General features: G+C 38.2%; 1 protein-coding gene across 5 annotated transcripts in view; it reads left to right on the top strand.

The window, feature by feature from the left end:
• MYO1B (myosin IB) overlaps positions 1-22,145 on the top strand; it is a 105,330-nt gene extending 83,185 nt beyond the window's left edge. For 3 of the 5 annotated variants that reach the window (XM_088058780.1, XM_088058778.1, XM_088058777.1), the window contains exons 19-31: positions 541-634; positions 1,068-1,217; positions 3,277-3,345; positions 4,923-5,009; positions 5,315-5,401; positions 8,043-8,129; positions 11,277-11,351; positions 11,745-11,879; positions 12,724-12,830; positions 15,135-15,267; positions 16,775-16,927; positions 17,804-17,931; positions 20,507-22,145. In XM_088058780.1, coding sequence (XP_087914906.1) covers positions 541-634; positions 1,068-1,217; positions 3,277-3,345; positions 4,923-5,009; positions 5,315-5,401; positions 8,043-8,129; positions 11,277-11,351; positions 11,745-11,879; positions 12,724-12,830; positions 15,135-15,267; positions 16,775-16,927; positions 17,804-17,931; positions 20,507-20,630 — 1,429 coding nt within the window. In that variant the 3' untranslated portion in view covers positions 20,631-22,145. The remainder of the gene's footprint in view (positions 1-540; positions 635-1,067; positions 1,218-3,276; positions 3,346-4,922; positions 5,010-5,314; positions 5,402-8,042; positions 8,130-11,276; positions 11,352-11,744; positions 11,880-12,723; positions 12,831-15,134; positions 15,268-16,774; positions 16,928-17,803; positions 17,932-20,506) is intronic. The other 2 variants (XM_088058781.1, XM_088058782.1) reach the window with 2 other exon arrangements.
• The last annotated feature ends 3,628 nt before the right edge of the window (positions 22,146-25,773 follow it).

Here is a 25,773-nt window from a genome sequence, read left to right as displayed (position 1 = left end):
GATTAACATATTTTAGCTACAATTTAAGTCTTTAGGTTTTCAAGATAATGGTAGCAGTGCAGTATTGGTAGCAATAGCATTACAATAATCATCACAAAGATCTGCACAGTTCCACTTTCCTTTTTTTCTGTTGGTGTTCATAAAAGGCATTTGAATAGAGTGGAACACGGACATTTGTCTAACTCGTCAGTCTTTGTTTCACATTTTGACATTAGTGTGAGCCCTTCTTTTTTCCTTTCTTCTGTTTTTAAGTAAAATAATTATAGATGTAAGAGGAAAAAATAGGCCATTGCTGATGCTGTAAAATAAAATTTGCTTTTTCCTTCATCAAATTATTCTGAATCTTTACAGTGATTATTCTTGCCTTTAGCTGAATAAACCACTGGGTAAATGAGTTAGGTTTTCAATCTTTTGCCAAGCACTATTTAAAAGTTTAAAATAGGCTTTCATATACTTTCCATAAATTAAACTGTGAATATGTAAACTAAGAAGTTTTAGAGCTGGGGGTCATGTTTGTGACGCTCATTTACTCCTTCTTAGAGCTGGAGTAGAGGTGCTGTTTAATGAATTGGGAATCCCTGAAGATGAATTTTCATTCGGTAGATCAAAGATATTCATCCGCAACCCAAGAACAGTAAGTGAAAAATGCCTTCTGCAAAATCAAGCCCTCTCTCATGAGGACAGCATCATTCACTACCTGGTTCCTACAGATTTTTCTGCATGCTGTGCTTTGATATATTGCCATGAATGTAATGTTAAAAAAAACCCCACTTTTTAATGTTAGACCCATTAAAATCAATGTGAATCAAGATTCTACAGCAGTTGTCAGCTTTAATATAATAAAATGTTTGAGCACTGACATGTGACATTTTATCTGCCACAAATCTTGTTGGTGCACCTGCCTGTAGCTCTGGAGATGAATAAAACAATGTGTGACTGAAGGGGGACTTCAGTAAAGAAGAGATTTCTCTTACAAGAGCTGTGCTTATGGGTTTTTTTCATTGTCTCTTCTCTCCTGCTGTTTTTTTTCCAATGTCAAACAAAACCCTCAAAACCCCTACACCCAGCTCTTCAAACTAGAAGACCTGAGAAAGCAGCGTTTGGAGGACTTGGCTACTCTAATTGAAAAGATTTACAGAGGCTGGAAATGCCGTACTCGTTTCTTGTTGATGAAAAAATGCCAGATTGTGATCGCTTCCTGGTACAGGAGATATGCAGTAAGATACCATCCTCACTACATGGGGGGCTCTCTTCATTGTTTAATACATATAACCTTCGTAGGATATTTTTCCTCAATATGTACAGGGAGCTGTTGAAAGAATTCAATTTTATGTTAATACTTAAGTACCAATAGTGGGAATAAAGAAGATTTAGTTTCTATAGACTACTGTTGAGTGCTTACACTGTGCTTGTTTTTATAAAATTAAAAACCTCACCAGAGTCCTTTCACTCTGGGAGAGCAGGATTCTGTGGCTCAGCTGGGAAGAGTCTTTTTCATTCAGCTAAAATGCTGTGCTTTCCAATGCTTACAGTGCTCTCAGAACATATGGTTAATGTGTAAAAAATGTTCAGTAATACACAAATGTGCACTTCTGTGGAATTCAGTCATTCCTAAGCCTTTTTGTGTTTTTGCCTTATTTGGAACATTTGCCTTAGACTCAAGAATGCTGCCCCTAGGGGTTTATTTTAATTGTAACTCTTAAGACTCATAATTTGGTATCATTATCAATCCAGTTCATCCTAAAGCAGTTTCAGTTCTGTGTGTGGACTGGGTGTTCTGTGCCACGAACTGAACAGCGCTGTTACACAACTCTTTCATGTCTTCTTGGCAGTTAGTAAACAATGCTGACTTACATGATAAAAAAAGATTTATTTGTTTTTAAAACCACTCTTGAACTTCTCAGCTGCATTTTGTTATTGCTAGAGAATAGCACAAGCATGTCAGAAACCTTGATAAAATATGGAAAGTCTTCTTAAACTGCAGAGTTGATAAATCCCTGGTTTTCGGTTGACTCTTGAAAGCCATCAGTGTTTGGTTCACTTCTTTTGGATAATTAGAGGGAAGTGTAGCTCATTAAGAAAAAATATGACTGAAGCATACTTTTTTACTGTAAAAACTCTTCTCTCTGACTTTGTGTGACTGGAAGCCCCTTTCCTACAAACAGCATCATTGTACCTATAAGGCTTCATTACGATCTCACACAATCTTAATGAATTTAAAATGGACTTACTTCAGCTACATTGGCACAACTTTAAATATAAAGAAATGAAAACAAATACACAACCAAGAACTGCTGATTTCTTAACTGTAAGCCTTTATTGGGTGGCTGGTGAAACATGGCAGCAGTTGTTTTATTGGTGATGATAGAGATGTTTCCTCAGCCTCTTCATGTGGATGGAAGGCAGTGTTCTCCTAACCCAACATGACTGGTAGGCACTGTGCTTTGGAAGGTTTCATGGGAAGTTCCTGGAATGAATAAAGCTTTTATTGAGCAATTCCTTGTGCTGGAGGCTTGACTTAAGGATCTGCAGGCACTTATCTGTCTGTTGCCTTGCAGGGCATGACGGACAGCAGCCATGGCACGAGGGTGGCCCAGAGGGGACCCTCTCCAGCTTGCTCACAGAGATTTTCACTGTCACTGAGTGGGCTGAATATCAAGCCTAAAAGCCCTGTTGTGAAGTCTGTCAATTTAGTGTTACACTAAATGCTGGGCTACTGGAGAACTGAGCTTTTCAGAAGGAAAGTGCTCAGCTGTCAGGAAATCTATTTTTCAACCTGGCATACTTAAATAGTACTCCAACATCTCATTCAGGAATCCATGGTTTTGGTTTTTTCCCTCTTCCTAAGTTATCATCAGCCATAATAAAGGCAGTGTGGGTAATAGGAACAGCTCATGTCTTATGAAAAGGAGGTAAAAAGCTTAGCCAACAAACCTGAGCATTTGTGACAGCTTGTGTTCTACTCTGGTGGTGGGAAAGACAAATAAAGCTATTACTGTTAGCATTTAATCTGCATTTGTGCTGCTGACCATGAACTTAGTGTTTCTGTAAACAGAGTGACATTGTCCATGCAGCATTGTTGATGTGCTTTGTTTCCCCTCGAGCTGAACACAGAATCTACACTCTAATCTGCTCAGTCAGAAATTGTTCACTTTTTACATTTAGTGCTTGTCTCCTCAAGCATATTGTCAAATGTTAGTAATGAAAGGTTTATTATGCAGTGTTTAACAGACGTAATATTCTGTTCTAAGCATCACATACTTATTTTCAATACAGCAACAAAAAAAATACCAGAGGATAAAAAGTTCGGCTATTACAGTACAGTCGTACATCAGAGGGTGGAAGGTGAGTTTCCTGCTACTGAGGCTGTCTCTGTTTGGTGAGGTAAGGAGCAGGTCAGACAACGCTTTCCGAGTGCCCTGAGCCTCCTGCCTTTCACACCTTCTCTCCTTGGAGCTGTGGCTGTGCCACAGCCATTATTAAACACTTGTGTTTGCTGTAGAAGAGGTGAGTTCAGGATATCTGCATGTGCTGCCTGGGCTATAAATCCCTGCAAACGGTGCAAGTGGGATGCTGGGACCACACTAAACCTCTGGGTTATCCTTGAAGCATCTTCTGCCAAGGAACTGAGAAGGCCAGCAGCTCCAGAGAAGGATGCTCTGGGGCTCTGCCACTGACCTTAGGAAAAATGTAGTGCTGGACTGCTTTGGAAGAAACAAGTTGTGGTTGACAGTTATTTTATGCTTTACAGGATTCCCAAAGAATGAATCCAACTGAAAGCAGGATTAAAATAAAGAGTTTGGGTTGCCTGGGCAGTATGTTACCTGGGTGAAATCCTCAATTCACCTCTGTCTGCTAAGCAGAGGAGTGAAAGTATACTTATGTTAAGAAAGTAGTTTATTGCTGTGCCTCAGTTTGCCACAACTTCACTTCTTTTCTGAAAGGTTTGTACTTTGTGAAGGGATAATCAGGCATCCCAGTAGATATTTAAGGAAAGATGCTTTAGTAGGAGGTAAAAATGAGATTAACAGCTCGTATGAAAGCAGGCATGATGCTTAAAGCAACTACTGCTGTCCAGCTTCAGAAAAAACAAACCTGGGCTTCTCTGTTTTCTTATTAACCTTTCTTCATCCTGCTAAAGGTGGCTTTCCCTGCCAGTTAGGGAAGAGAGAACTGCCTTTCGTTCTGGAGTCAGTTCCCTTTCTGTCAGACAGGGAAGGAAGGGGCTGCAGTTAGCAGCTATTGGTGTAAATAATCTCTCCTGCCCAGAAGGCTTTAAAGTTTGCCAGCAATAAGGTAACATCATCAGATTTTGCTGTTTCTCTGGCTTTTTACTTTGTCTTTATTATTTTGTTTAAATGGGTTAAAAATATCCTTTCAGTCCAACTATTGATGTGCTGTCTTTTCCCATGAGCATTATTTGAAGAAAACTGGGTTAAAAGCATCATCTTGAGTTATGGTTTTCTGTTTGCCATTGGAGAACAAGCTCTTTTGCAGTAGCATTACTGTGCATGAAAGCCTGGTATGACAGCAGCCTTTAGTGTGACCTAAAGCCAGACAATTTACTTGTGATTTATTCTTTATTGCACTCTAAATGGATTAGACATTTACTGTATGGAGAAAAAAAATATTGTTGCCATTGTGCAAACAGACATATAGATATCTTAGGTAATGCAGCAAATCTGGGAGAAAACTGAGCATTGAACTAAGATCCCGTAACCTGCAAGTCCCAAAGTCTTGCAGCACAGAATCCTCCCTGGAGCAGCAAATATTAGGCTGAGCAGCATTTGTGAATGTATTTGCTTGGGGATTTGGAGGTGGTGTTCTTTTTGTTTTGCCTAGATTTACAAGTTGCAGTGTCCTACCTCAAAAATATAAAAAAGTTAGCTATTAAAAAAAAAAAAAATTAAATTTTTTTACAGGCTCGGAAAGTTCTTCGGGAACTCAAGCATCTGAAGCGTTGTAATGAGGCTGCCACAGTAATTGCTGCTTATTGGCATGGTACCCAGGTAAGAAAATGGCAGCAGACTGTGCAATTGTGTGTCCCTACATAGAAGGAAGAAGGATATCCCTCAGGATAGTTATCTGGGAATATTGTCAGTGGCTTAAACCGCTTTGACTGCTTCAACTGTTATTTTGGTTTCTCTTTGCTGCTAACATGTCGTAGCTGGTGCAATCTGGGAAGCTGGGACACGCTTTAATATTTGCTGTTTGAAGTGACTGGTTCCTTGCTTTCTTTCTTGCACCAATGGGAACTTGCAGTAACCTTTTCTTTCCTAAGCTTTTCTATATCCCCTTTTCAAATGCATCACAGGCACGAAGGGAACTGAGACGACTGAAAGACGAGGCTAGAAATAAACATGCTATTGCTGTTATTTGGGCTTTCTGGCTTGGATATAAGGTACTTCATGCACATATCACATGCCCCCCTCCCCCTTTCATTACTCAACAATATCAGCATTTAATCACTATTTCATAGTGACAATTAATGACTAATACAATTCACTCTTAAATAATAGAGCATGATCATAGATTCCTTCCATTTCCATTCATGCCACACCTAATAAATCTGATGGCACTGTGTGTGCCAGTTTTTTGTAGAGTAGGAAATTCTTTGCATGGCAACCAAGTACAGATTTGCACTAACAAGGCATTAGACTAGATTAAAAATGACTGGACTACAGTAATCTCAATTTAGGAAATGGATTTAACTACATGTAAATATGCAAAGCATGGTTTGTGGAGGGGGGCGAGAAGGTCTGGGATTTTTGGTGTGTTCCTCCCCATGCCCCCAACAAGTGCTTTCAGTGACACTGTGTTAGTGATCCAGTTGAGATTTTCACCATATATTGTAATCTGTACCCTGGACAGTCTTCACCTACAAGTTCAAACCAACATTATTAAGTTCCATTAAATTCTAGCTATGATTGGTTTAATTTTCTGGCTGTGATTTGAACCAGTAAAAAAAAAAAAAATTAAATAAGTACAAGTAAAGCAAAATTTTATGATCTGATCTTTTAGCAGAAAATGATGTTAGTTTGCAATTCTAAACTTACAGCTCTAGAAAAATCCCAGGAATTTCAGCATCAGCTGTTTGTTTTCAGAAGCAAAGTCCCACTGAAAGATTCTCGCTAATCCCCAGCCTGTCGTTGTGGGATATGTGAACATTTGAAATGCTGTTCACTAGAGGTCAAAAATATATTGGTTTCAATTAATAAATTCCTAATTTAGTTGAAAACCATAGATGTGGTAGATTTAAAACATTTTTCTTTTTGCTATTTATGTAGTGGGTGTGTTGTTAGAACACCTTGCCAAGTGGATGGAGAAATGTGCTCAAATTACATTTGGAATATAATGCTGTGTTTGACCTTTGCTATTTTGGTAAAAATCTATTAGATTTCCAGCAAAATGGCAGCCCTGGGAATCCAAACAAACATGTACAGAATTTCCTTCATACTAGAGAGTCTTTGGAACTTTTCATTTCTACCTTGATATTTAGGTAATGCTCTAATTTGACAGACACACCGTTTCCTCTACATTTGATTAAGCACAACACATTGAGAATTTATTTTATTTTTAACCAGAGTTCCTTTCACCAAAAAATTGCTCAGTATTGCAGAAGAGATATTTGTTTTCATAGTTTTAAGATGTTCCTTTGAATTAAAAGGTACATCCAGTGGATGCAATAGTGTTAACCATGTTGAAGCTCCTCATTTAAATGTTTAGTAGATTTGAATATTTTTTAACATGGTTTAGTAGTTATTTTTATGAACTGGCTCACAGGAATTTAGTGAAAAATTGTCTCCTTATTCTTTAAATAGAAATAATCTAAATATAATGATATATATGTATATAAAGATAATAATCTAAATTGAATTAAGATTATAAAAATAATTACAGTCTCTGATAAGAGAGACAACTTGTTATTGGTGTGATCTTTTATCTTTTCCTGGGGAAATATTTAGAACAAAAATTTTTAAAAGTTACCATCAAAAGTTTCTTGCTTTACCAAAGAAACCCACGAGCAAGCTAACAAAAACAATTAAACAAGAGTGAGCCTCAAGTACTCAGTTTCCTTCCTTTTCACAAGATAGACAAATACTTAGCTTTGCATAGTTGCTTTTACATTGCTGTGCAGTAGGAGCTTTTCTGCCAAGCAGATGAGTGAAAACACAATCTCTGAGTCCACATCTACTGCAGATTAACCTTTCCAGCTGCACCAGAAGAGCACAACTGGCACAGGCTGGAATTGCTGCTGCACAAGTCTGGTAACTTACAGCTTGACAAGTGCAGGAACAGGGCTACAGCTGCTCTGAGCCTGTAATACTGGAACTCTTCCCTTGAGTGTTGTCATCAGATAACTAAATAAAAAATGTGCTGGTATCTCCTAAAATGCGACATTCTGTTAAGTTGCCCACACATGCCTCAAATTGCTTTCCTAAAATGGAATGATTGATGAAAGGTAGGAAGGTGCCTATCTCTTTGTGCATGAGGAATGTGCTAGGTTTGATGGCTTTACCCCTTGATTCCACAGACATTTTTTAACAGGCTAGAGAATTTTATTTTATTTTTAAATACATAAAGATCAAAATAAAAATTAACCTTCAGAATAAAAGCCCTCATTACAATGCTAGAAAGTCATCATGACACATTGTTTCAGAGGTGATTCTGTCCTACCCAGGCAGTTGCCAGTGGAAGAAGTGAGTAGATAGTGAGATTTTAGCAAGCCTTGATTTTCACATGCATCATTTTGATCGTGAAACTGCCGGCAAAGCTCTCCCATCAGAACCAAATTATGGGATGTGTGCACAGAGGTAGAGGAAGGGCTGACAAAATTCCCACCTGTACATGCCACACCAGCAGCAGTGGGGGCTTTTTTGCCCTCCTGTGTGGCTTCACACCAGCTCACAGGGCACGCTGGGTGCCGAAGGTCCTGCACCCTTTTCCCTCCTGGCTGTTCGGTGTGGGACAGGCGTTTCCCCGCTCATCATCGTGCTGTCTGCATCGGGCTGTCTCTTTTGTTCACTCTCTGAACCTTCTAGGCTCGGAGGGAGTTGAAACGCTTGAAGGAGGAGGCTAGGCGTAAGCATGCTGTGGCAGTCATTTGGGCTTACTGGCTTGGACTGAAGGTACTTTCTCCAACACTCCCGTCTGTCAACATGAACCCAGTAAAGCGTGGCACACCTTACTAACACTTAATAAACAAGCAGTTGTGTGGGCTCACTGGAAGGGATGTTTTTTTTACACATTGTTTAACTTTGTCGTGGGCTTGGCTGGAAAAGTCATAAGGTGAAATTGCCTCGCTTACAGCAACATTGAGGCATTGGGGGATTTTTGTCATATTGGGAATTGCAGCTTTCAAGAGAAAGACAAAAATCAGATTAAAGGGACTCTGTTACAGTTGTTGACTTTAAAAACTGATCTACCTTGGCAAAGGTCCTATCTGGAAAGATTACAAGGATGTATTTTCTTGTTGTGACCTCTGCTTGTTAGAATGGGAAGTGGGGTGGAAGTGTCTGACTCTCGCTGCTGCTCACAGTAGACTCCTGATCCCAGTGTCGAGGAGGGCACAGCGTCAAGCCAGTGGTCATGTCCTGTTGCATCCAGCAGCCTTTTTAGGGCTGGCATTGCACAGAGCTACCTGTGGCATGTGACAGCCAAGAATTCCTAGAGAAATTGAGATGCGCAAAAGTGTTTTGTTTTCCGTCCCTTGCTTTCAAGGACTGGTTGGCAAAAGAAAACACATCTGTAATCTGGAGAAATGGAGTTCTGCTCTGTAAATAGACTATGAAAATGGCATCTTCAGATGTTTCAGGTCTGTGCCCAAATGATTTACATAACACAGTTTTACAGACACAGTCCTGAAGAACTGCGTAAATCTGAATCTGTTTGGTTTGGCTGGGAGTGACTTCTGCTAATAGTTGTAATTATTGTAGACTACAGAGGTATGAAAGGAACAATTCACTTGATAATGCAGAGTAAAGTTCAGCTCTCATATTCTTGTTCTTATCCTGACAGTGATGAAATGGGAAAAACAGTTAAAAACATAAAGTTATATATAATACATGTTCATTTGTATTAAAAAAAAAAAAAAAAAAAAATCCATTACAATACATACACAGAAACCAGAGCTGGAAAATGCAAAGAAGCCATTTTAAGAAGTCATTCTGCAGATCAGAATCACACTTTAGGTACTACTGCCAAAGTAGGTCTGTTTTTATGATTTTAAAACAAGGATATGTCCTTCCTGAGAACTTAGAGGCCGTTTTATATCAAACAGCAGCATTTAAATGCAAGCTGATGACTCCAAAACCTTTAATGCACATTACAGCAGGAATACATTTCTGCAGTCTGTGGTGTGGTTTTCAGTGAGTTCATAAAATAGTGTAAGCTACTCTTCCAATTTCCATCTCACCTGAAATACACAGATTTTTCTGAATAAGAATATAGTCTGCCATTCCAATCTTTCACTGTTACCACAGGTCGTTTGAAGGCAAAGTGTTTTCACCCAAGGCATGTGAGGCTGAAGAATTAAAGCTGATAAAAATGATGGAGATTAAACCATTAAGTTGTGAGGATTTTGTTGTTTAGTTTTTGAGGTTTTTTTTTAATTGTATACCAAGTAGATTTTAATAGCACTTGTGGTACTTTCTGGATTTAGGCTTTTCTGGAGCAGCTTGCATTTCTCAGTGCTTGCTTTGCAGCTTCCCTGCAGCAGCAATAGGATGCGTGGGTGCCTATTAGTCCCTTCCTTCCAAATTAATTTGCACACCTTGCAGCTCGCAAAGAATAATATAAAGCAAGATCATTAAGGAGAGTCTGTAGTGAGATTTTGGAATGATTGTGGTTGGAGTGGCTTTGAGTGTGTTAATTACTATCCCTGAATAATTAATAAAGGATGTACTCTTAATTATAGAGCACTAAGCCTTGCAGAAAATGAGTGAATAAGGACACTGATATTTTTTTCTTATTAAGTGAGAAGGGAAAAATGCGCTGAATTTGCATGGAATGACAACAGCTGAATGCTGCCAGTTTTGTTGATGCATCTTAATGTGTGATTAAGCAAAATCTGTTTACCTATGGGGTGTTTTTTGTCCCCAAATGGTGACAGATTCTTGCTTTCCAAATGCTGGTTTATCTTAAAATGCATGAATCACTATGAGGCAGAAGGTGGTGCCAGGGTAATTTTTTTTCTGTAAGTTGAAGGGGATTTTATTCTATGGGTTTTCCTTTATATTCTGGTTACAGAGAAGCCAGCAACACACAGTGAATTAGCTAAAACCACTAAATTTTGCTCTGGGGTAAATCATGCAAAGCCACGATGTTTTCCCTGGGTTTTGCCCAAAACCCATAACAGGTGTGTTGCCGGCTGTGCCAGAGTTTGCAAAAAAAATTTGGGGGATGTTTCAGCTGACTTGAGGTGAGCCTGGGTGTCACATAAAACTGCAAACCAGTTGTGCTCTCCCTAATTGCCTTTTCTGAATTTTGATCTATGCTAATTAGCACTGACAGAAATACAAGAGGCAAAACAAGTACTCTAAAACTTGCGCTTCCAAGTATGTATTAAAAATATCACCTGCAAAAATTGTTTTGATCACTCCCTTGATTTTTTATTTTATTGGCATTCAAATAAATTCTGGGAGCAAATATCAAGTATTCTGACATTAAGCAACCTTTGTGTTGATTCTCTGCTCTTACCAAGCACCAAAATCTTATTTTTCTTTTGGAATGAAGGCTGCCTGTGTAAAAAGAATTTTTTCATGCAGAAGACTGCTCTGAAAAAAAAAAAACCTTTTTATTATATCAAACTCCATGCATTAAGAATTTTAAAGGAGAAAAATCTGAAAATTTCACCAGTTAACTCTGTAATTAACATCAAATCATTGTCACTTCAGACACAAGAAAATTGTATCATCACTGCTGATGCCTTACTTTTTCCAGTCCAGCTTTATGCAAAAGCCTATTGAAAATAGATTCATGCTGTGAATTTAACAATATTTGAATAATTTGCATTTTTTTGGAGGGAAGTGTTTCAAACTCCTTGATAAGTTTGCAAATAATTGCACTCAGGTCAGCTGAGATATCTTTCAGACATCGTGGTCCATGGTCTGCTTCACGTAATTTAAGTGTGACCAGGTGATGTTCCTGTTTCAGGGAACCCTTTGCATGTACATATGCTTGTTTTAATGTTTCCTACCATAGAGTTTGTTAAAAAAGAACCTTTGCAAACAAATTCATTCTTTATATTCATTTTGTGGGTTTGTTTAACTTTCCAGGTCCGTAGAGAATACAGGAAATTCTTCAGAGCCAATGCTGGAAGAAAAATTTATGAATTTACCCTTCAGAGACTCGTATGTATATATCTGTCCAAAGCACATGCACACTTTCTGTGTTTTAAGTTTTTATTTTCTATCAAATGTAACAGTTGTGTTATGATAGTCTTTGTAAGGAAATGTCCAAGCACACGGAGAAGTGACAAATTAATATTCTGATATAAAGAAAGGATAGTGATAATGTTTGAAGGTGGAGGAATGGTATGAGGTATTGGGCACATTTCTGTGATACCTAAATCTGCATTTCTCAATATACCTGGCTTTAAAAATCCATATTCTGGTTTATGAGAGCTGAGAGTTGCAGTTTGGTAACTGTGCTTTTTAATCACAGAGCATCTGCTTTTCCTTGCATACTTCAATAACTCTGATATTTGAACATTAATAAAACATCTTGCTTCAATTTTATCACAGATGCAAAAATACTTCTTGGAAATGAAGAATAAGATGCCTTCTTTATCACCAATAGATAAAAACTGGCCAGCGAGGCCTTACCTTTTCTTGGATTCAACTCACAAGGAACTAAAGAGGATTTTCCATTTGTGGAGGGTAGGACACATTCTGGTCCAGTCTGTGCAGAACTTCCCATGATTTTCAACAGTTTTGTTCACAAAGGGTCTATTTTTAGCATGTATTTCTTTTGATTCCAGCCAGGATAATTTTATTTCTTTGGAAGGAGTATGTTTTTTGATCATTGCCTTTGGCCTGCAAGGGATATAACTATTCTGGCTACTCCTTTCTGGGGCTAGGGAGAGAGGTTTGCTTCCTGCCATCAGCCTGTTAATTAATAGCTTGTAATACTTGTGTCCATGGCCAGGACTCAGAACAACACTGGAAGTGCTGGGTGGAATTTTTTACTTATGAGCTGTGGTTAGCTGAAATTTGTTTTGGATCTTTGGACGGAGAGAACGGCGAGAATCTGTACAAGTGCTGATGGGACGTTTTACTGATCTTGTGGGCTGTGTTTTCTGGGGATTGTCAAGGAACAGTTTTTCTTTCTGAGCCTGCAAAACTCACCCTCTCAGCTGCGTTTTTTTTCTTTCTCTCTGCCTACATTAACTTCCAAAACTGTGGAAGTGTATTTATGTTTCTGTCAACCTTTTTAGCGCACTCTTCCAATGAATGGTATCTCAGAGGTTAAGCTCATTTCGAGTGCAACATGCTTACTGGAGATGCTTTATATATTGTTTCTGGTGTAATTCAAAAGTATCTAGAATGGGTGAGGAGCAAAACACCTCTCCTGTTTGTTATCAGTGGCACGTAGGATGGAGCTGAATCACTTCAGAAGCATACAAAGAATGTGCATCTTGAGCAATAAGCAAACATTAGTCGGTGGTGCTGTGAGATTTGGAAAGACAATTTTATGGTTTGTTTAATATACTCTGTTTTGTAGTGTAAAAAGTACAGAGATCAGTTCACAGATCAGCAGAAGCTTATATATGAAGAGAAACTGGAAGCAAGTGAACTTTTCAAGGACAAGAAGGCTTTATATCCAGCCAGGTAATGACTGATACTGCTGCTTTTAGTGTACAAGAAATTCAATATCCTTACATAGATTTGGGAAACCAAACAAGATTTTGCTATTTTATCTTAAGCAGGAAAGTCCATTTTCCTTGTTTGACAACATCCCTCCATCATTTGCCTTTCCTGTCCTGAAAACTGACCTCAGTTAGAAGCAAACTAGATGTTGCTACAACCTCCAGTGCTGTGACAGCAAGAACTTCTGTCCAGAATCCATGGTGGTTTGTTGTTCTAACCCCCCACAACCTGCCCACACCATACAAGTTTAGGGAGCTTGCAGAGGGGAACAACTTTCACCCTTTCCCCTCATTCCCATCAGGCTGTTTCCTGCAAAGATACTTGATAGAAATTTCTATTTCTATTTTAGAATATTTGTTTCTTTTTTTTTTTCCTTTAATAATGTGAAATTTCTGCAAATAAGTTTTTCCGTTTCTCAGATTTCTCAGATTATTGAGTTCTTTAAAACTGACAGATTCTTGTCATTGCTATCTATAGAGCCAGCATTATTCAAGAAAGTGCGGTAGTATCTAATTTTATTTAAGGAATACACTTCTTCTGGTATTCAATAAAACTGACAAAAGAGAGATAGGATGTACTTGAAGTAAATTGGCTTACATTTTTTTTGTGAATGTGAGCTTATAAATTGTGTTTTTTCTTGAAAACAACCATCTCGTCCATCTCGAGAGAGTTTTCTCTTAGAAGCTGTGGTTTGAGCTGAGCAGGAACAAATAGAATGAGAAGCAAGGTTCAGCAGAGGGAAGAACAGGAATCTGCAAGAATTTATGGGAACAGTTCCATGCATGGAAAAGCTCTGCCTGTTGTTTGTGTGTTTCCTTGGTTTTGTTTCGTGTCATTTTTTTTATTGAGACATTTCCTGTAATGGTCTCAGTATACATTTCTCTTTTTTGCCCTTCTCTAGATCACTTACTTAATGGCTATATATGCTGGCTTGTGGTTTGTTCCTTATTTGCTTTGGGATGTCTTTTTATGCTGCTGGGGGAAAAAAAAATGATGGTGCCTTTGGACTTTCCTATGAGCAAGCAGGTTTTTTTAGGTTTTAGTCAGTATGCTTCTGCTCAGCATAGAGCTTCTTGGAAAGGAAGGAATTCTGCTTATATCCCTGGTTTGGGACTTTTTACACCAAGGCTGAACAATGAAATAACATACAGCAAAATATATACACATATATACATACGAGTCATTTTTATCCAAGACATTCTTAAAGTGGTACACGTGACAGAGGAACTGTTGATTCATTTCAGTTTTAGGTATAACTTGGTATTGTTTGATCAGGGATGAAATCCACAGGGTTTTGATGACCATTGTTTCATAATACTAATTAATAAAAACCCCAAAGCTTCAATATGGTGGAAAGTTGGAATGCTTTCCCTACCCTGCATTCATTTACAGACATTTCCATCTCTTTTTGTCTGGTATTCAGAGCTGATTAGCTCTGTTTGTTGGGGTTTTTTTTTAATCGGCCTAAGGGTAGAGAAAATTACTGTATAAAGTTTCTGATTAATTAGTATGATAATGGTTCATAGGATGTGGCTAATTTTCTGTCTGTAGTATAATTATTTAAGGAGAGAGAGGGACTTGTGGTTACTAAAATCCCAGTACCCTTCCTCTTCTTTCCCATCTCTCTGTGTGCCAGAGATGCAATTGCAAAGGCAGTGCTGTTCCACATAATGTGTTGGTTTCTCTTGGGCTCCAGTCTTGGCAAAGCTTTGCATTAATGCTTTGACTATAGTTAAATCATTTTTAAAGTGACTTCCAAAAAAGCAAGCAGAGACTGTTCATCAGTTCTTGGCCTGCAGTGAAGCCCTTATTTTAACACCCTGAGGTGTGTAAAGATGGGGGAATTTGCAAGTGCAGCAGATCTTGACAAGGAGCTGCTACATATTTCACAAACAACAGCAGATCTTGAAGGCAAGTTCATGTCTGTCATGAGGTGTCATGCCTAGCATGTCAGTCCTGCTTAGGTCTTATTTTCTGTTTTCACAGAGACTCTTACTGGGTGATTTCAAATCACAGCTGACTGCATGTGCAAGGATGTTCATGTGTCTGATATCCAAAGCAATTTGGCCCTTTTAACTGGAAAATGCTTCCAGAGCAAGGAAAAACCCCGTCCTATTCTGTCTTTGGTGATAACTTCATCTTCATTCACCATCACTAAAAATGATATTTGGTGCATCTTCTCATGAAGCCTGTGATGGTGTCAGGTTGGCTTCTTCCCTGAGGTTCATGTTTAACTGGTGTTTCCTTTGCCTTTCCTTCGGGCAGTGTTGGGCAGCCATTCCAAGGGGCTTACTTGGAGATCAGCGAGAACCCCAAGTACAAAAAACTCAAAGATGCCGTGGATGAAAAGATCATTATTGCAGAAGTTGTGAATAAGATCAATAGAGCCAATGGGAAGGTAATCACATGGATTTGATTTATCCAGAAGGGTAGATCATTTTTGTTATAAATACATTGAAAGTGGGGCTCATAATAGTCTGAAGACTTTTAAAATAATGCATATTTTTAGGGGCAAGACTGGAATGTTGGTTTTATATAACTTGGTGATTTTAAACATCTCTTTTAAATTTGCATACTAAAATCTTGTTTTGTAGTTTCCAGTGACTTTTCCAAACAAAAAAGGTATGTCATCAACTGGTAACAGGCTGTACTGTGTCACAACTAAATGTAGTCTCTGTACTCAGCTAAGATCTTCTATTTGCCAATTAAAGAAAACAGACATTTAGAGAATATTTTATTCAAGTATTTAGAAAACTTCTCAAAGTTCACACTGTCAGTCAAGCTTCTGATTATTACATTATATTATCTTTTAAAATTATGAGTGGCATACTTGCTAGGTTTGCCTGTCTTCCAAAGCTCTTTGGAATGAAGAGGCAAGTTTCTTGTATCATTTGAATAAAGTCGTTAAATATGGCGGGTACCTCTTTATTCTGCCAACATAGAACACATTTTGCATTTAAATTATACTTATTAAAACAGGAAGTATTATTCTGCATTAGTAAATTTAATTGCTTTCACCATATCTGTCTAAATATTAGGAGTAGTAGATCTCAACTTCTCAGATGTAGATGTCATTTATGCATTTGTAGGAGTGAAATTAGGTTGCCCGTTGTTGATGCTAAGTTAATTTTCTGGTTTAGAAGAAACTAATTAAATGAAGACAATATCTTTCCTGTACTTGCATAGACTACAGCTCTCAAGATTAAAAAAAATAAAAATAAAAAAAATTAATGAACTATGGTTCCATGTGCTTAAGGCAGCTACTTCTGAATTCTAATAAAGATTTTACTCCTTAAAAGTTTACAGAAAAAAAAAACATCTGTACGTGGATTAAGTTGTCATTTCTCTTTCTTACTATTTTTGAAGACAAATTTAAGAACACCCATTTCATGCTTTAAAAATATTTGTCTTTTGAAAATATGAGTGCTTATCCTCCTAAAGGGTAATTCCAATAGATAAAGGGAGGAGAACATAATTCTGAAAACTACTTATGTGATTTGTGTTGCTCTGCATCATAGTTTTGGTGAATAATGATCTATATAGAAACTTAAGTGTGTGGTGATTTTCCTGCAGATTTAAAGAGCATGAGAAATGAGGTTATCCTGATTTGCATAGTTTCAGAGTTTCACTTTCTGAATTTTACAGCTGTAAGCCAGTAATTAAAGGAGCTGTTTATACCTAAGCATATGTGGCAAAATGAGCTAAGCTTCTCAGTCTATAATTAGACACATAAATAAATTTGACCTGATTTTAACTGAGCTGCAGCTTTTACTTACTGAACATCAAATTTGCTAATGTGGGCCAAGCTTTTTAACTCTGTGAACTCCCTGGAGTTCAGTAGGTGCTCGATGGAAACCAGCTCTCTCCTCATGTAGGCAATGATCTGCATTTTTGCATTTTCACAGGCTGCATCCAGGATTTTCTTATTAACCAAAAATAATGTTCTTCTTGCGGATCAAAAGTCTGGGACTATCAAGTCAGAGGTCCCACTGGGAGATGTTACCAAAGTGTCCATGAGCTCCCAAAATGATGGATTCTTTGCAGTGCACCTCAAGGAGGTTGGTTACCACTCCATCACACAATAATATGACTGTTTTATGTGCAGTGATGTAAAACCTATTTGTTAATTATCTCGTAGCATTAACCCATATGGGTTAGCTTGTAGGCTTGGAAATTTATTGAACTTTGCCATAGCTGAAAAAAACTTTGATTTAAAGCTACTGAAGCCAAATGAGAACCATTTATTGTATTATGAATGATCATTTAACTGTGAAAATCAGACTTCATGTTTCACTGCATTCTCTTCAGGATCAGTTTTCCACTTGTAATACGGATCAGGTATCTTGTGCCAGTGTTTTCCTTACATATACTGGTAGAATATTTCTCTCTCCTTTATGGGATGCCAAGAAGTCCATGTTGAGACACAGTTAATTTGTCACTCAGTTCTAAAGAACTTAGTGCTACATTAGCCTCAGCGCACTGTAACCATTGCTCTGCTAAAATCATTAAGCTGTATTCTAGCCTAAATGAATTTGAAGACTGTTATATACAGTGTCATTTCATACTCACTGCCATCATCCTAATCCTGGTGTTGGTAATTGGCTTTCGTTCCCTTCCGCAAGTGTTGGAAGCTTGCTGTGGTGTATCCAGACAAGGGTTTTGTCTGTACAGATTTGTGGGAAAATGAAGATGACCCTCCTTTAGGGCCAGAAGGGATTTTCTTTTACCTTTTTCACCTGATTTGTAGATTATTTGGGTGCAAATGCTATTTTTATCCTATACTCTGCACTGGAATCCCTTTTTAATTTACAAGACAAAAGATTGTTGTTTCCTTAAACTGGGAAGAGAAGACTCCTTGTAAACCCTCCTGCTTGGCTGCCATTTAATCATACTCAAGGTTTTGGTAGTCCTAAGTGCTTTCCTTCCTGTTTCAGGGTTCAGAAGCCGCCAGTAAAGGAGATTTCCTGCTCAGCAGCGATCACCTTATTGAAATGGCCACTAAACTTTACCGCACTACTCTCAGCCAAACCAAACAGAAGCTCAACATTGAGATATCTGATGAGTATGTTTCTTATTTGCTTAAGAGTACATTTGCTCCAATGCAGCATGCTAAAAAGTCAAGTATCTAGTGTCAGAATAACAAAACACTTGTGTAGCTAATGCTTCTTTTCTCTTGACAGAATACTTGCAAAGAAGGATCCAGTTTTCAGTGTGTACTCATTTAAAACATTAATTTTGGCTTTTATGTCCCTGAAAATCATTACAGAACATATGCTTTTATTAAAGTAGTTTAAAAAAGGGCTGTGAAGCGGAATTGCTGATGTAGAAATAATCAAGAGCTACTACATTTGAGAGAACAATTTTGCATGTGACTGAAAGTTCACAGATTGCTATGAGATATTTATAGATTGGAGTGGACACTAGGTGCCAAGTTCTTCTTAAAACAACCCAAAATAAGAATACAAAACCCCTCCCTAATCCAATGTAGCTTTATGAAGCTGTATCTTCTCTTTTGGAAGGTGTAACAACCTATTGTTGTTTGGGGGGTTTTGGTTGTTAAAAAGCTTTCTTTGATAAAAAGTTTGCATCTCAAAATAGTATTTCTTTCTGCTTGGTACAGTTTCATATTTTGGCCTTAAATAAGGACTGCCCTTGTGGTGTTTTTAGCTATGGAATAAAGGTGTTTGTATGTGTGTGTGTGAGAACTAAAGTTTGCTGGGCAAGAGTCTCCCACTTAGTCCACCTTTGTCATGTGCCACTTTTGTTCTGTGAAGTGGCCCCTCTTTTCAGTAATGTTGATTTGGTGGGTGTATGCACTTTGAATAAAGAAGAAAATTTGGAACTCTTTAACAATGGTGAAGTAAATTTCCTGTAGGCAAAAAATTGAACCTTTTAATCTGGCTGTACCATACTGCATGTGTTCTAGAGTCATGGTAGTACAGTTTGTAGCTGTTCAGATTTGAGGATTTATTAAAAGGCTAATTTTGCTCTTCCCTTGAAAATAAAATCTGCCATATTCCTTTGTTCTGTTACCAGATGTCATTTAATTTGCTCAAGAGTGTGTGTTCTTTAGTCTCTAAAAGAGTGTGGCTATCCCCAGTAAGTTTCTAGTTTAAGGGGGCAGGGGGGGCTACAAAGGAATAAACTACTAAAGCAAACTTAAAGCATGCATTGCACTAGTCTGGACTGCCTGCTTGCCTTAGGTCTGGAAAAACAGCCTGCTTTCTGTTTTCAGAAAAGGGAGTCTTGCTTTTTGGGATGTGGTTTTTGTTTCTTCTCTTGCAGATTAAAAACATTCATGTGTGTATTGCTATTGAGTTTATCCAGACTAAATAATTTTAAGCTGTTTGCAGTCCCATCTCTGTTGATGGTGAAGCAGCAGGAGTCTTCTCCCTGCTAGGGTTTTGACACAAGCACAACTGGGGATTGAGGAGAAACTGTGGCCTTATTTTTGGCTGCTCTTCTTCTTGGGAAGAGAGCTGATACAAGAATGCTGTTGGCACATTCAAGGGCTGTATTTAGGAAGAGACACACTGTTCACACGCATAATACTGGAACAGTGGCTGTAGGAAAATGCAGCGTTCCTGAGACAATGGCTGTAAGAGCTGCACACATTTTTGGGGTGCCTGCATGGCTGGGAGTGCTGAGCAAGCTCTGAGAGCCTGGGCTGTGCAGCAGGAAAGCAGGACCGAAGGGCAGCTCGGCGCAGCAGAGGCCACTTCCTCCCCTGAGCTCTGCCGTCAGCTTGATTTGTGGTTTCCGGCTGCAGAGCAAATTCTTTGAAGTTTTTGGCCTCAGCTGGAGGACTTTTTAAGGATGCTAAAAGGGAAAATCGGCTGTATTACAAAGGACTTTTTAGGTCAGCAGCCACTGCATGTGAGCCAAGAGGCAGCACTGCCTTGCTTTTTGCTTTTAATCTCGCTATCCAGATCCGTGAGAGGTTTGAAGCTCCACAGGAGCATGTTGGTTTCTTGTGGTGTTTGTTTTTTTTAAAAGCAATTCTCCACAGTGAAATTTCCCTTCCAGTAAAAAGCAAAGAGTCAAATCCAGATTCATTTACCCTGAACTGTAGAAAATGTCTAAATTTGGAGATTGCTGGGCAGGAAGTGAATTTTCCCAGTTGACGAGCAGGGGGCTATAAAGGCTAACTAAGGATTAGACATATGAGAGCTGCTAAAATACCAGATGTACTAAATTAAGCATAAATCAGAAGAAGAGAACTCCCGATGTTGCTACAGAAGAATTGAGCTCCCAAGAAACCAGAAAAGTCCTTTCAGCTGACAGTGAAGTAGTTGGAAATAGTCTTTGCTGCATTTCTGGTACATGACAAATTCTGTTTCAAACTGCTTTTTATCCTAAAGGGATAGCAAGCTAACTCGTAAAATGTCCACAGTTATAGGCAAAAAGCAATAATTAAGAGATACAACCTGAAGGATATTCTAGTCATACCATAACCTATGGCTTTTTTTATTTATTCCCCAACTCTTTTTTATTAAGAGAGCTGAAAATGACATCTTTTGGAGTGATGCATAGAACCAACAGGAAAAGACTTCTGCTTCTCATGTGTCTCTTTTTTTTTTTTTTTTTTTTTTCCCCTCTCCACACTTAACTAAAATTTTCACTGTTCTCTCTCTTAGGTTCCTGGTCCAGTTCAAACAAGACAAAGTGTGTGTGAAGTTCATACAAGGCAGCCAGAAAAACGGCAACATCCCAACTTGCAAGCGAAAAAACAATCGGCTTCTCGAAGTGGCCGTCCCTTAACTGCAGCTGGTGACTCTCCCTTTCATGGACTTGTTTCTTTGTAATTGTGCAATTTTAGTGGTTTGGTTTTGCTATTTTTATCCCTTTCTGGAGCTGTTGATGGCTAATAGCTTTAGAAACCCTTGGCAAAACATTTGATCGATCGACTTTGACATCTTTTCGTTCATGCCAGAGTTTTAACCTTCAAAACTTCAGATTTTTATCCAGTGAGGCATTTTTACCAGCTGGCACATATCTGTCATACAACCAATCATCCTCTTTGTTTAGCAGCCGTATTTTAGTGCAGCATATCATAAACCCACATATTAATGATAACTTACTCGTATTCCTTAGTCTAGAGATCTGCTTAACAGGAATTATACACGGCCTTGATGCTGGGTGGCCATTTGTGCCCGGTGTCCTTTTATCCCAAGCTGTCCAAGGTGTCTGACAGGCTCCTCCTGTCCTGCCCCTGTGCAGAGCAGAGCCTGATAAAACAACTCCTGCAGCTCACACTAGGACCTATGTAACTCAACCTTCCCGTCAGTACAGCACAGAGACATCTAATTCTGCAAAATAGAAGGAATAGATGATTGCACAAGCAGCTACATGCATAATTTTATAGTAAAACATGCAGAAATTTCGAAACAGCGTTGTTAATTAGGTCATATGTTGTTAATGACTTTATAAAGTAGAGATCAGAGGAATTAAAGAAGCTTTTTCTTTTTTTCATGGAAGCTATAAAGTTCAAGGCATATTTTCTGTTCTGCTTTTAAATTATGAGTTAAGATTAGAGCCTGAAAAATGCAATAATATTCATAACACAAGTAAATGCTAGTTATTTAAACAGGTAGTTATCAAGTGAAAGGCTTGAGCCTTTCTTTTAAATATTGGCATGTACAATGTGCAATAAAACATACGTGACATTTTGTGAGATTATTTATAATACACTTTTGTGTGGAAGAGAGAGGATTGGTGCAGACTGCATAGACAATGTAGGGGTTAAAATAGAACTGTGTTGTTAATTTGCAATTTTTAGAGTGTACACTACAGTTGTCAATTTGGGAAGAATACTTAGAATTAAAAAAATAAAAAAAAAATCCTTAATTTGGGGTCTGTATATAAATTGGTATTACGGTAATAAAACTGTTCTAATTCTGTGCTGTTTGGTACTCCTATGTTATAACCATATTTTTGTACTCCAAACTATTTTATATAACTCGTGTGCCTGATGTAAATGCGTGCACAGAAAATACAATCAAGGGCCGCATTATAAACCTTCAGTGTAACTGATTGCACTTAATCTTTTATAAGCCAGAAGCATTAGCTGAAATCCTTGAGAGGAGAGATGCTTTTCCAGAGGGAAGGAACTGCTCACGTGAAGGGTTTGTGGGATGTGACTGTGATTTGTCGATGCGAGGACAGCGGAGAAAGCGCGTTGTATTTTTACAGTCTGATATAGGACAGATTAAGACCCTGGCTATCTGATGTGCAGTGCTGGAAGTCCAAGCATAAATAAAAGAAAGAGAAAGAAAAGTTGAGAGTCTGCTTCCTCTCCCGGTGGTGATGTAGCGTTCGCGGCTGTGAAGGCTGCCCTGGGTAGCTCAACGTTAAAGCAGTGTTTACTACAATAGGTGTTCAAGTGCTAATGGTTATTAGTCTGAAAAATACAACTGGTTTGGGTTACACCACACTCTGCTTCGGGATTAAATGGTTTTTCTGTGATTTGGATACAAAGCAGTTGTTTTAACAGGCTGCTTCTATGTTGCTGTTAAAAGTCCATACACGGGACCTTGAAAGGTGGGAGTAATCAAAAGATGTATTTCCCAAACTGACAAAAAGCTGCCTCTTCCTCATAATTGCAGTTCAAACCCTTCTTCTAATAAGTGAGTCAGGTTAATAGTTTAATAAAATTTAAATAATTTTACATGTATTGTAATTATAGATGCTTGCACAGGAAATTTTAGAATCAATTTGTGATGCAAAATTATGGTACTTGAAAGAAATTATTCCATTGCCTTAAGAAGACAGCACATAACAATGACAGTGTGGCATTTAAAACTCCTAAATCTTGTATTAGAATTTCTGCTTGGGGAAGATTGGAGAGTTCATAAAACTGTTCACTCTCTTGGAAACCTTACAGTAAGAACCACACAGGGAAAATTTTGAAAATTAATAAAAAAATAAGGAAAGCAAACATTTGAAATCTGATATAATTCTGTAGTTGCTTGCAGGTAAGAAATTGGAGAGTTTGGATTAAGAACATCTGGATATTTGGCCCATGAAACTAGGGTATCACAGGCTAATATTAGGATATTTGTCCCATCCCAGCCAGTTCCAGGACACATCCCTCCTATTTTTTTGACCTTTGCAGCAAGTCATAAGAGTCATACCTGCAAAAGCCTGGAAGAGGGACAAACTCCTGACCTTGGTTTCTCTTGTTTCCTTTCTTTTTCTGTACTTCTACAATTTCTACCTTGCACATTAGCTGGTACTTTGTGACAGTTATCTTTTGACTCTTGAATACTTTCTCAGTGTACAGAGCAAGTTTTGCTGAACGTGAATTACTAGATATTACTAGGAGAGCCATGGTATGTTGATGTTAAGTATCTTGGATGTTGAAAATAAAAATGCAAGGCCACCTAGCCATCTAGATTTCTTTTTTCTTTTTCTCTGTTCTCGTTTATCACTATCAAATGGAGTTGTAAAGAGAAGAGTTACTTCTATGGTGCTAACCTTACTTTTGCGTCCTTTTACTTTGTAAATGCCATTCTTTCATCTCAAAGCTGGGTGCAAGGATCATTAAGAAAAAAAATTAATGCATGATGCTTTCTAGAATCAAATAAAATTCTGTTCCTAGACCTATAATTTCTCTATATCTGTATCTTTCTTACTGCAAAACGAGCCGGTGACTGGTTTTTAATTATACACAACACCGGTGTGTGACTTGAAGAAAGGAGAAATTTTTATTTTGTATGTGATTCTTTAAGAGGCATCCTCAGTGATCCATGGTAACATTTTTCAGTCCTTTCCTCATCATAATTTGTGCTGAAAACTCTACAACCTAAACTTTTCTAACATTAGGTTTTAGACCAATTACCTGAGAACAATGTTATAACCAGTTAAACCTGATTTTTGAAAAAGGCTTTGTGCCCCAAAGCTATCATATCCCACATGTTGTCCTCTGATCTGTTTCTCTCTTTCTGTGCTTAACAATTATATCCTGATTTTTTTTAATATATTTTTGTTCACCATACAAATTATGCAAGAAAAGAAACTAAAATGTAAAATCAGGAAAAGCATATTCAGTTTTAATTCATGTTTCTTTTCCTTGCCAAAATAAAAGCCTTTTTTTTTTTATACATTTCTGTGAGGAAAAAAATGAAGACTAAATTCAAAATTTTTGTTTGAAATGAGAAAATTTTTCCCAGTCTGTGCAAATGTCACTGTTAATTCTTAAGCTTTTAGATGCTTAATGTTGAAGAACAGCATATTTTCCTTATTCTATATGAAATGGTTGTGGTTATTTTTAAAAGATTGCTCTGTAGTGTGATGGTGATGGGAGATGCACACACCTCTGCTGCTTTGGACACTAGAACTTCCCAACAAACATGTTCCAAGGACAGAACTGGAGGGGGCTCTGGGGATGCTGACAACTTACACCAGTACAGAGCAGTGTGAATTTGAGGGAATCTCTACTATGACCAACAAACAAGTTCTGACTCTCCTCCTGTCTAACTTCCCTCCTTATTGTACAATTTTATAGCTTACACAAACATATGACTATTAGTGGGAGGGACAATTATTTGCCAATTTTTGCAAAACCCCTCAAAGTGATCAAAATTTTCTGGATATACTGCTTTTTATCAAGTGGTTTAAAGTATGTGCTTGGTGTGTCACTGTCCCACGACCTTCCAGTTGAAATGTAGCTAAAGGTTGTTGTCACATAGTGTGATTTTGCAGCCATTTCAGCACAAGTTCTGGGGATTTGCACTGCAGACCTGTCTGTCTGCAGTCCTGTGATCTGCTCAGGAGTTTCAGGAGATTTAACTGAGGCAGTGGCATCCTCCTGAAAGAGAACACCATTCATGTGCCAGTCCCACTTAAAGTGAGACTTTCCATGTTCTCACTCACTGGAGTGTTTCCTCCTGGATTTGGAGGTAAAGGGAGGTTTAGTGCACGGAAAAAAAAAGTTAATTGGCAGAGCAGAACTTGCTTCTGCTGAAATATTGAGCAGTAGGTGTGAGCAGGGGCTGCTTTAAGCACAGACTGTCCAGACCTGCCCAGAAGTGCCACGTTGTGTCTCACAGGGTGGCTCTGCCCACTGTACTCCCTCAGCAGTGCCAGATCTCTCCCTTTCCCTGTGCTTCTGAGGCAGAGTGCAGAGAGGATTGTGGTGAATTTGCAGTTGCTGCTAGGAATTGTGGAAATGTGTGTTCACGTAGGTTGGGGCAGATTTGCGTTGGGCAGTCTCGAAAAATTAGCTGGAATGCAAAGAGGAAAAAAGTACTCCTATGAGTCCTATGTTGGTTTTAAGTAAGTGCATCGCTGTTTTATGTCTGGCTGTGTTTGTCTACAGTAAACTAGTGCTATTTAAAGAATTGGGATTCTGATATCAACTTCTTGTCAGCTAGAATCCACTCTGTTTCTGTTCCCTTCCCTTGAGATGAGTATTCAGACTTCAACTCAAAATGAGAGTTAGGACACTGTGGCACCGTGGAGTTAACTTTGCTTATAAGCAATTGATGAAACTGAGTGCTAAAACTGTTAAGAAACAGATTGACTCTCTCCTTCATTCTAAACCTTTAAACCACTGACATCTGGCTGTGAAGTGATTAGGCAAAATTATGAAGGGTGAGGCACAAAACGCTTTGTATGTGAAAAAAGAAAACTCCAAAGGATCTGAATCTCTTAATAATTCAGTTGTTTTTCAAGGCTGCACCCTGCACTTAGCCCAATGAAATGATCTCTTTGCTGTGTCACGTTTTCCTGTTTGTTGTATCCAATTATTAAAACAAAACAAAAACCCAAAACCAAAAAACAAACAAAAAACCAACAAAACAAAAATGAAAAAAGTCAAACAAAACCAAAACCCCCAAACAACTCAGTATTCTTGTGGCCAGGGAATCTTCTTCCTTGGAAACATGGCAAAGTGCTGGGGATC

This window comes from Pseudopodoces humilis, chromosome 8 (assembly GCF_049639895.1).
Source record: "Pseudopodoces humilis isolate 2021_Gansu_Grassland_sample_001 chromosome 8, ASM4963989v1, whole genome shotgun sequence".
Lineage (NCBI taxonomy): Eukaryota > Metazoa > Chordata > Aves > Passeriformes > Paridae > Pseudopodoces > Pseudopodoces humilis.
This window is presented reverse-complemented; position numbering and strand designations above follow the sequence as displayed.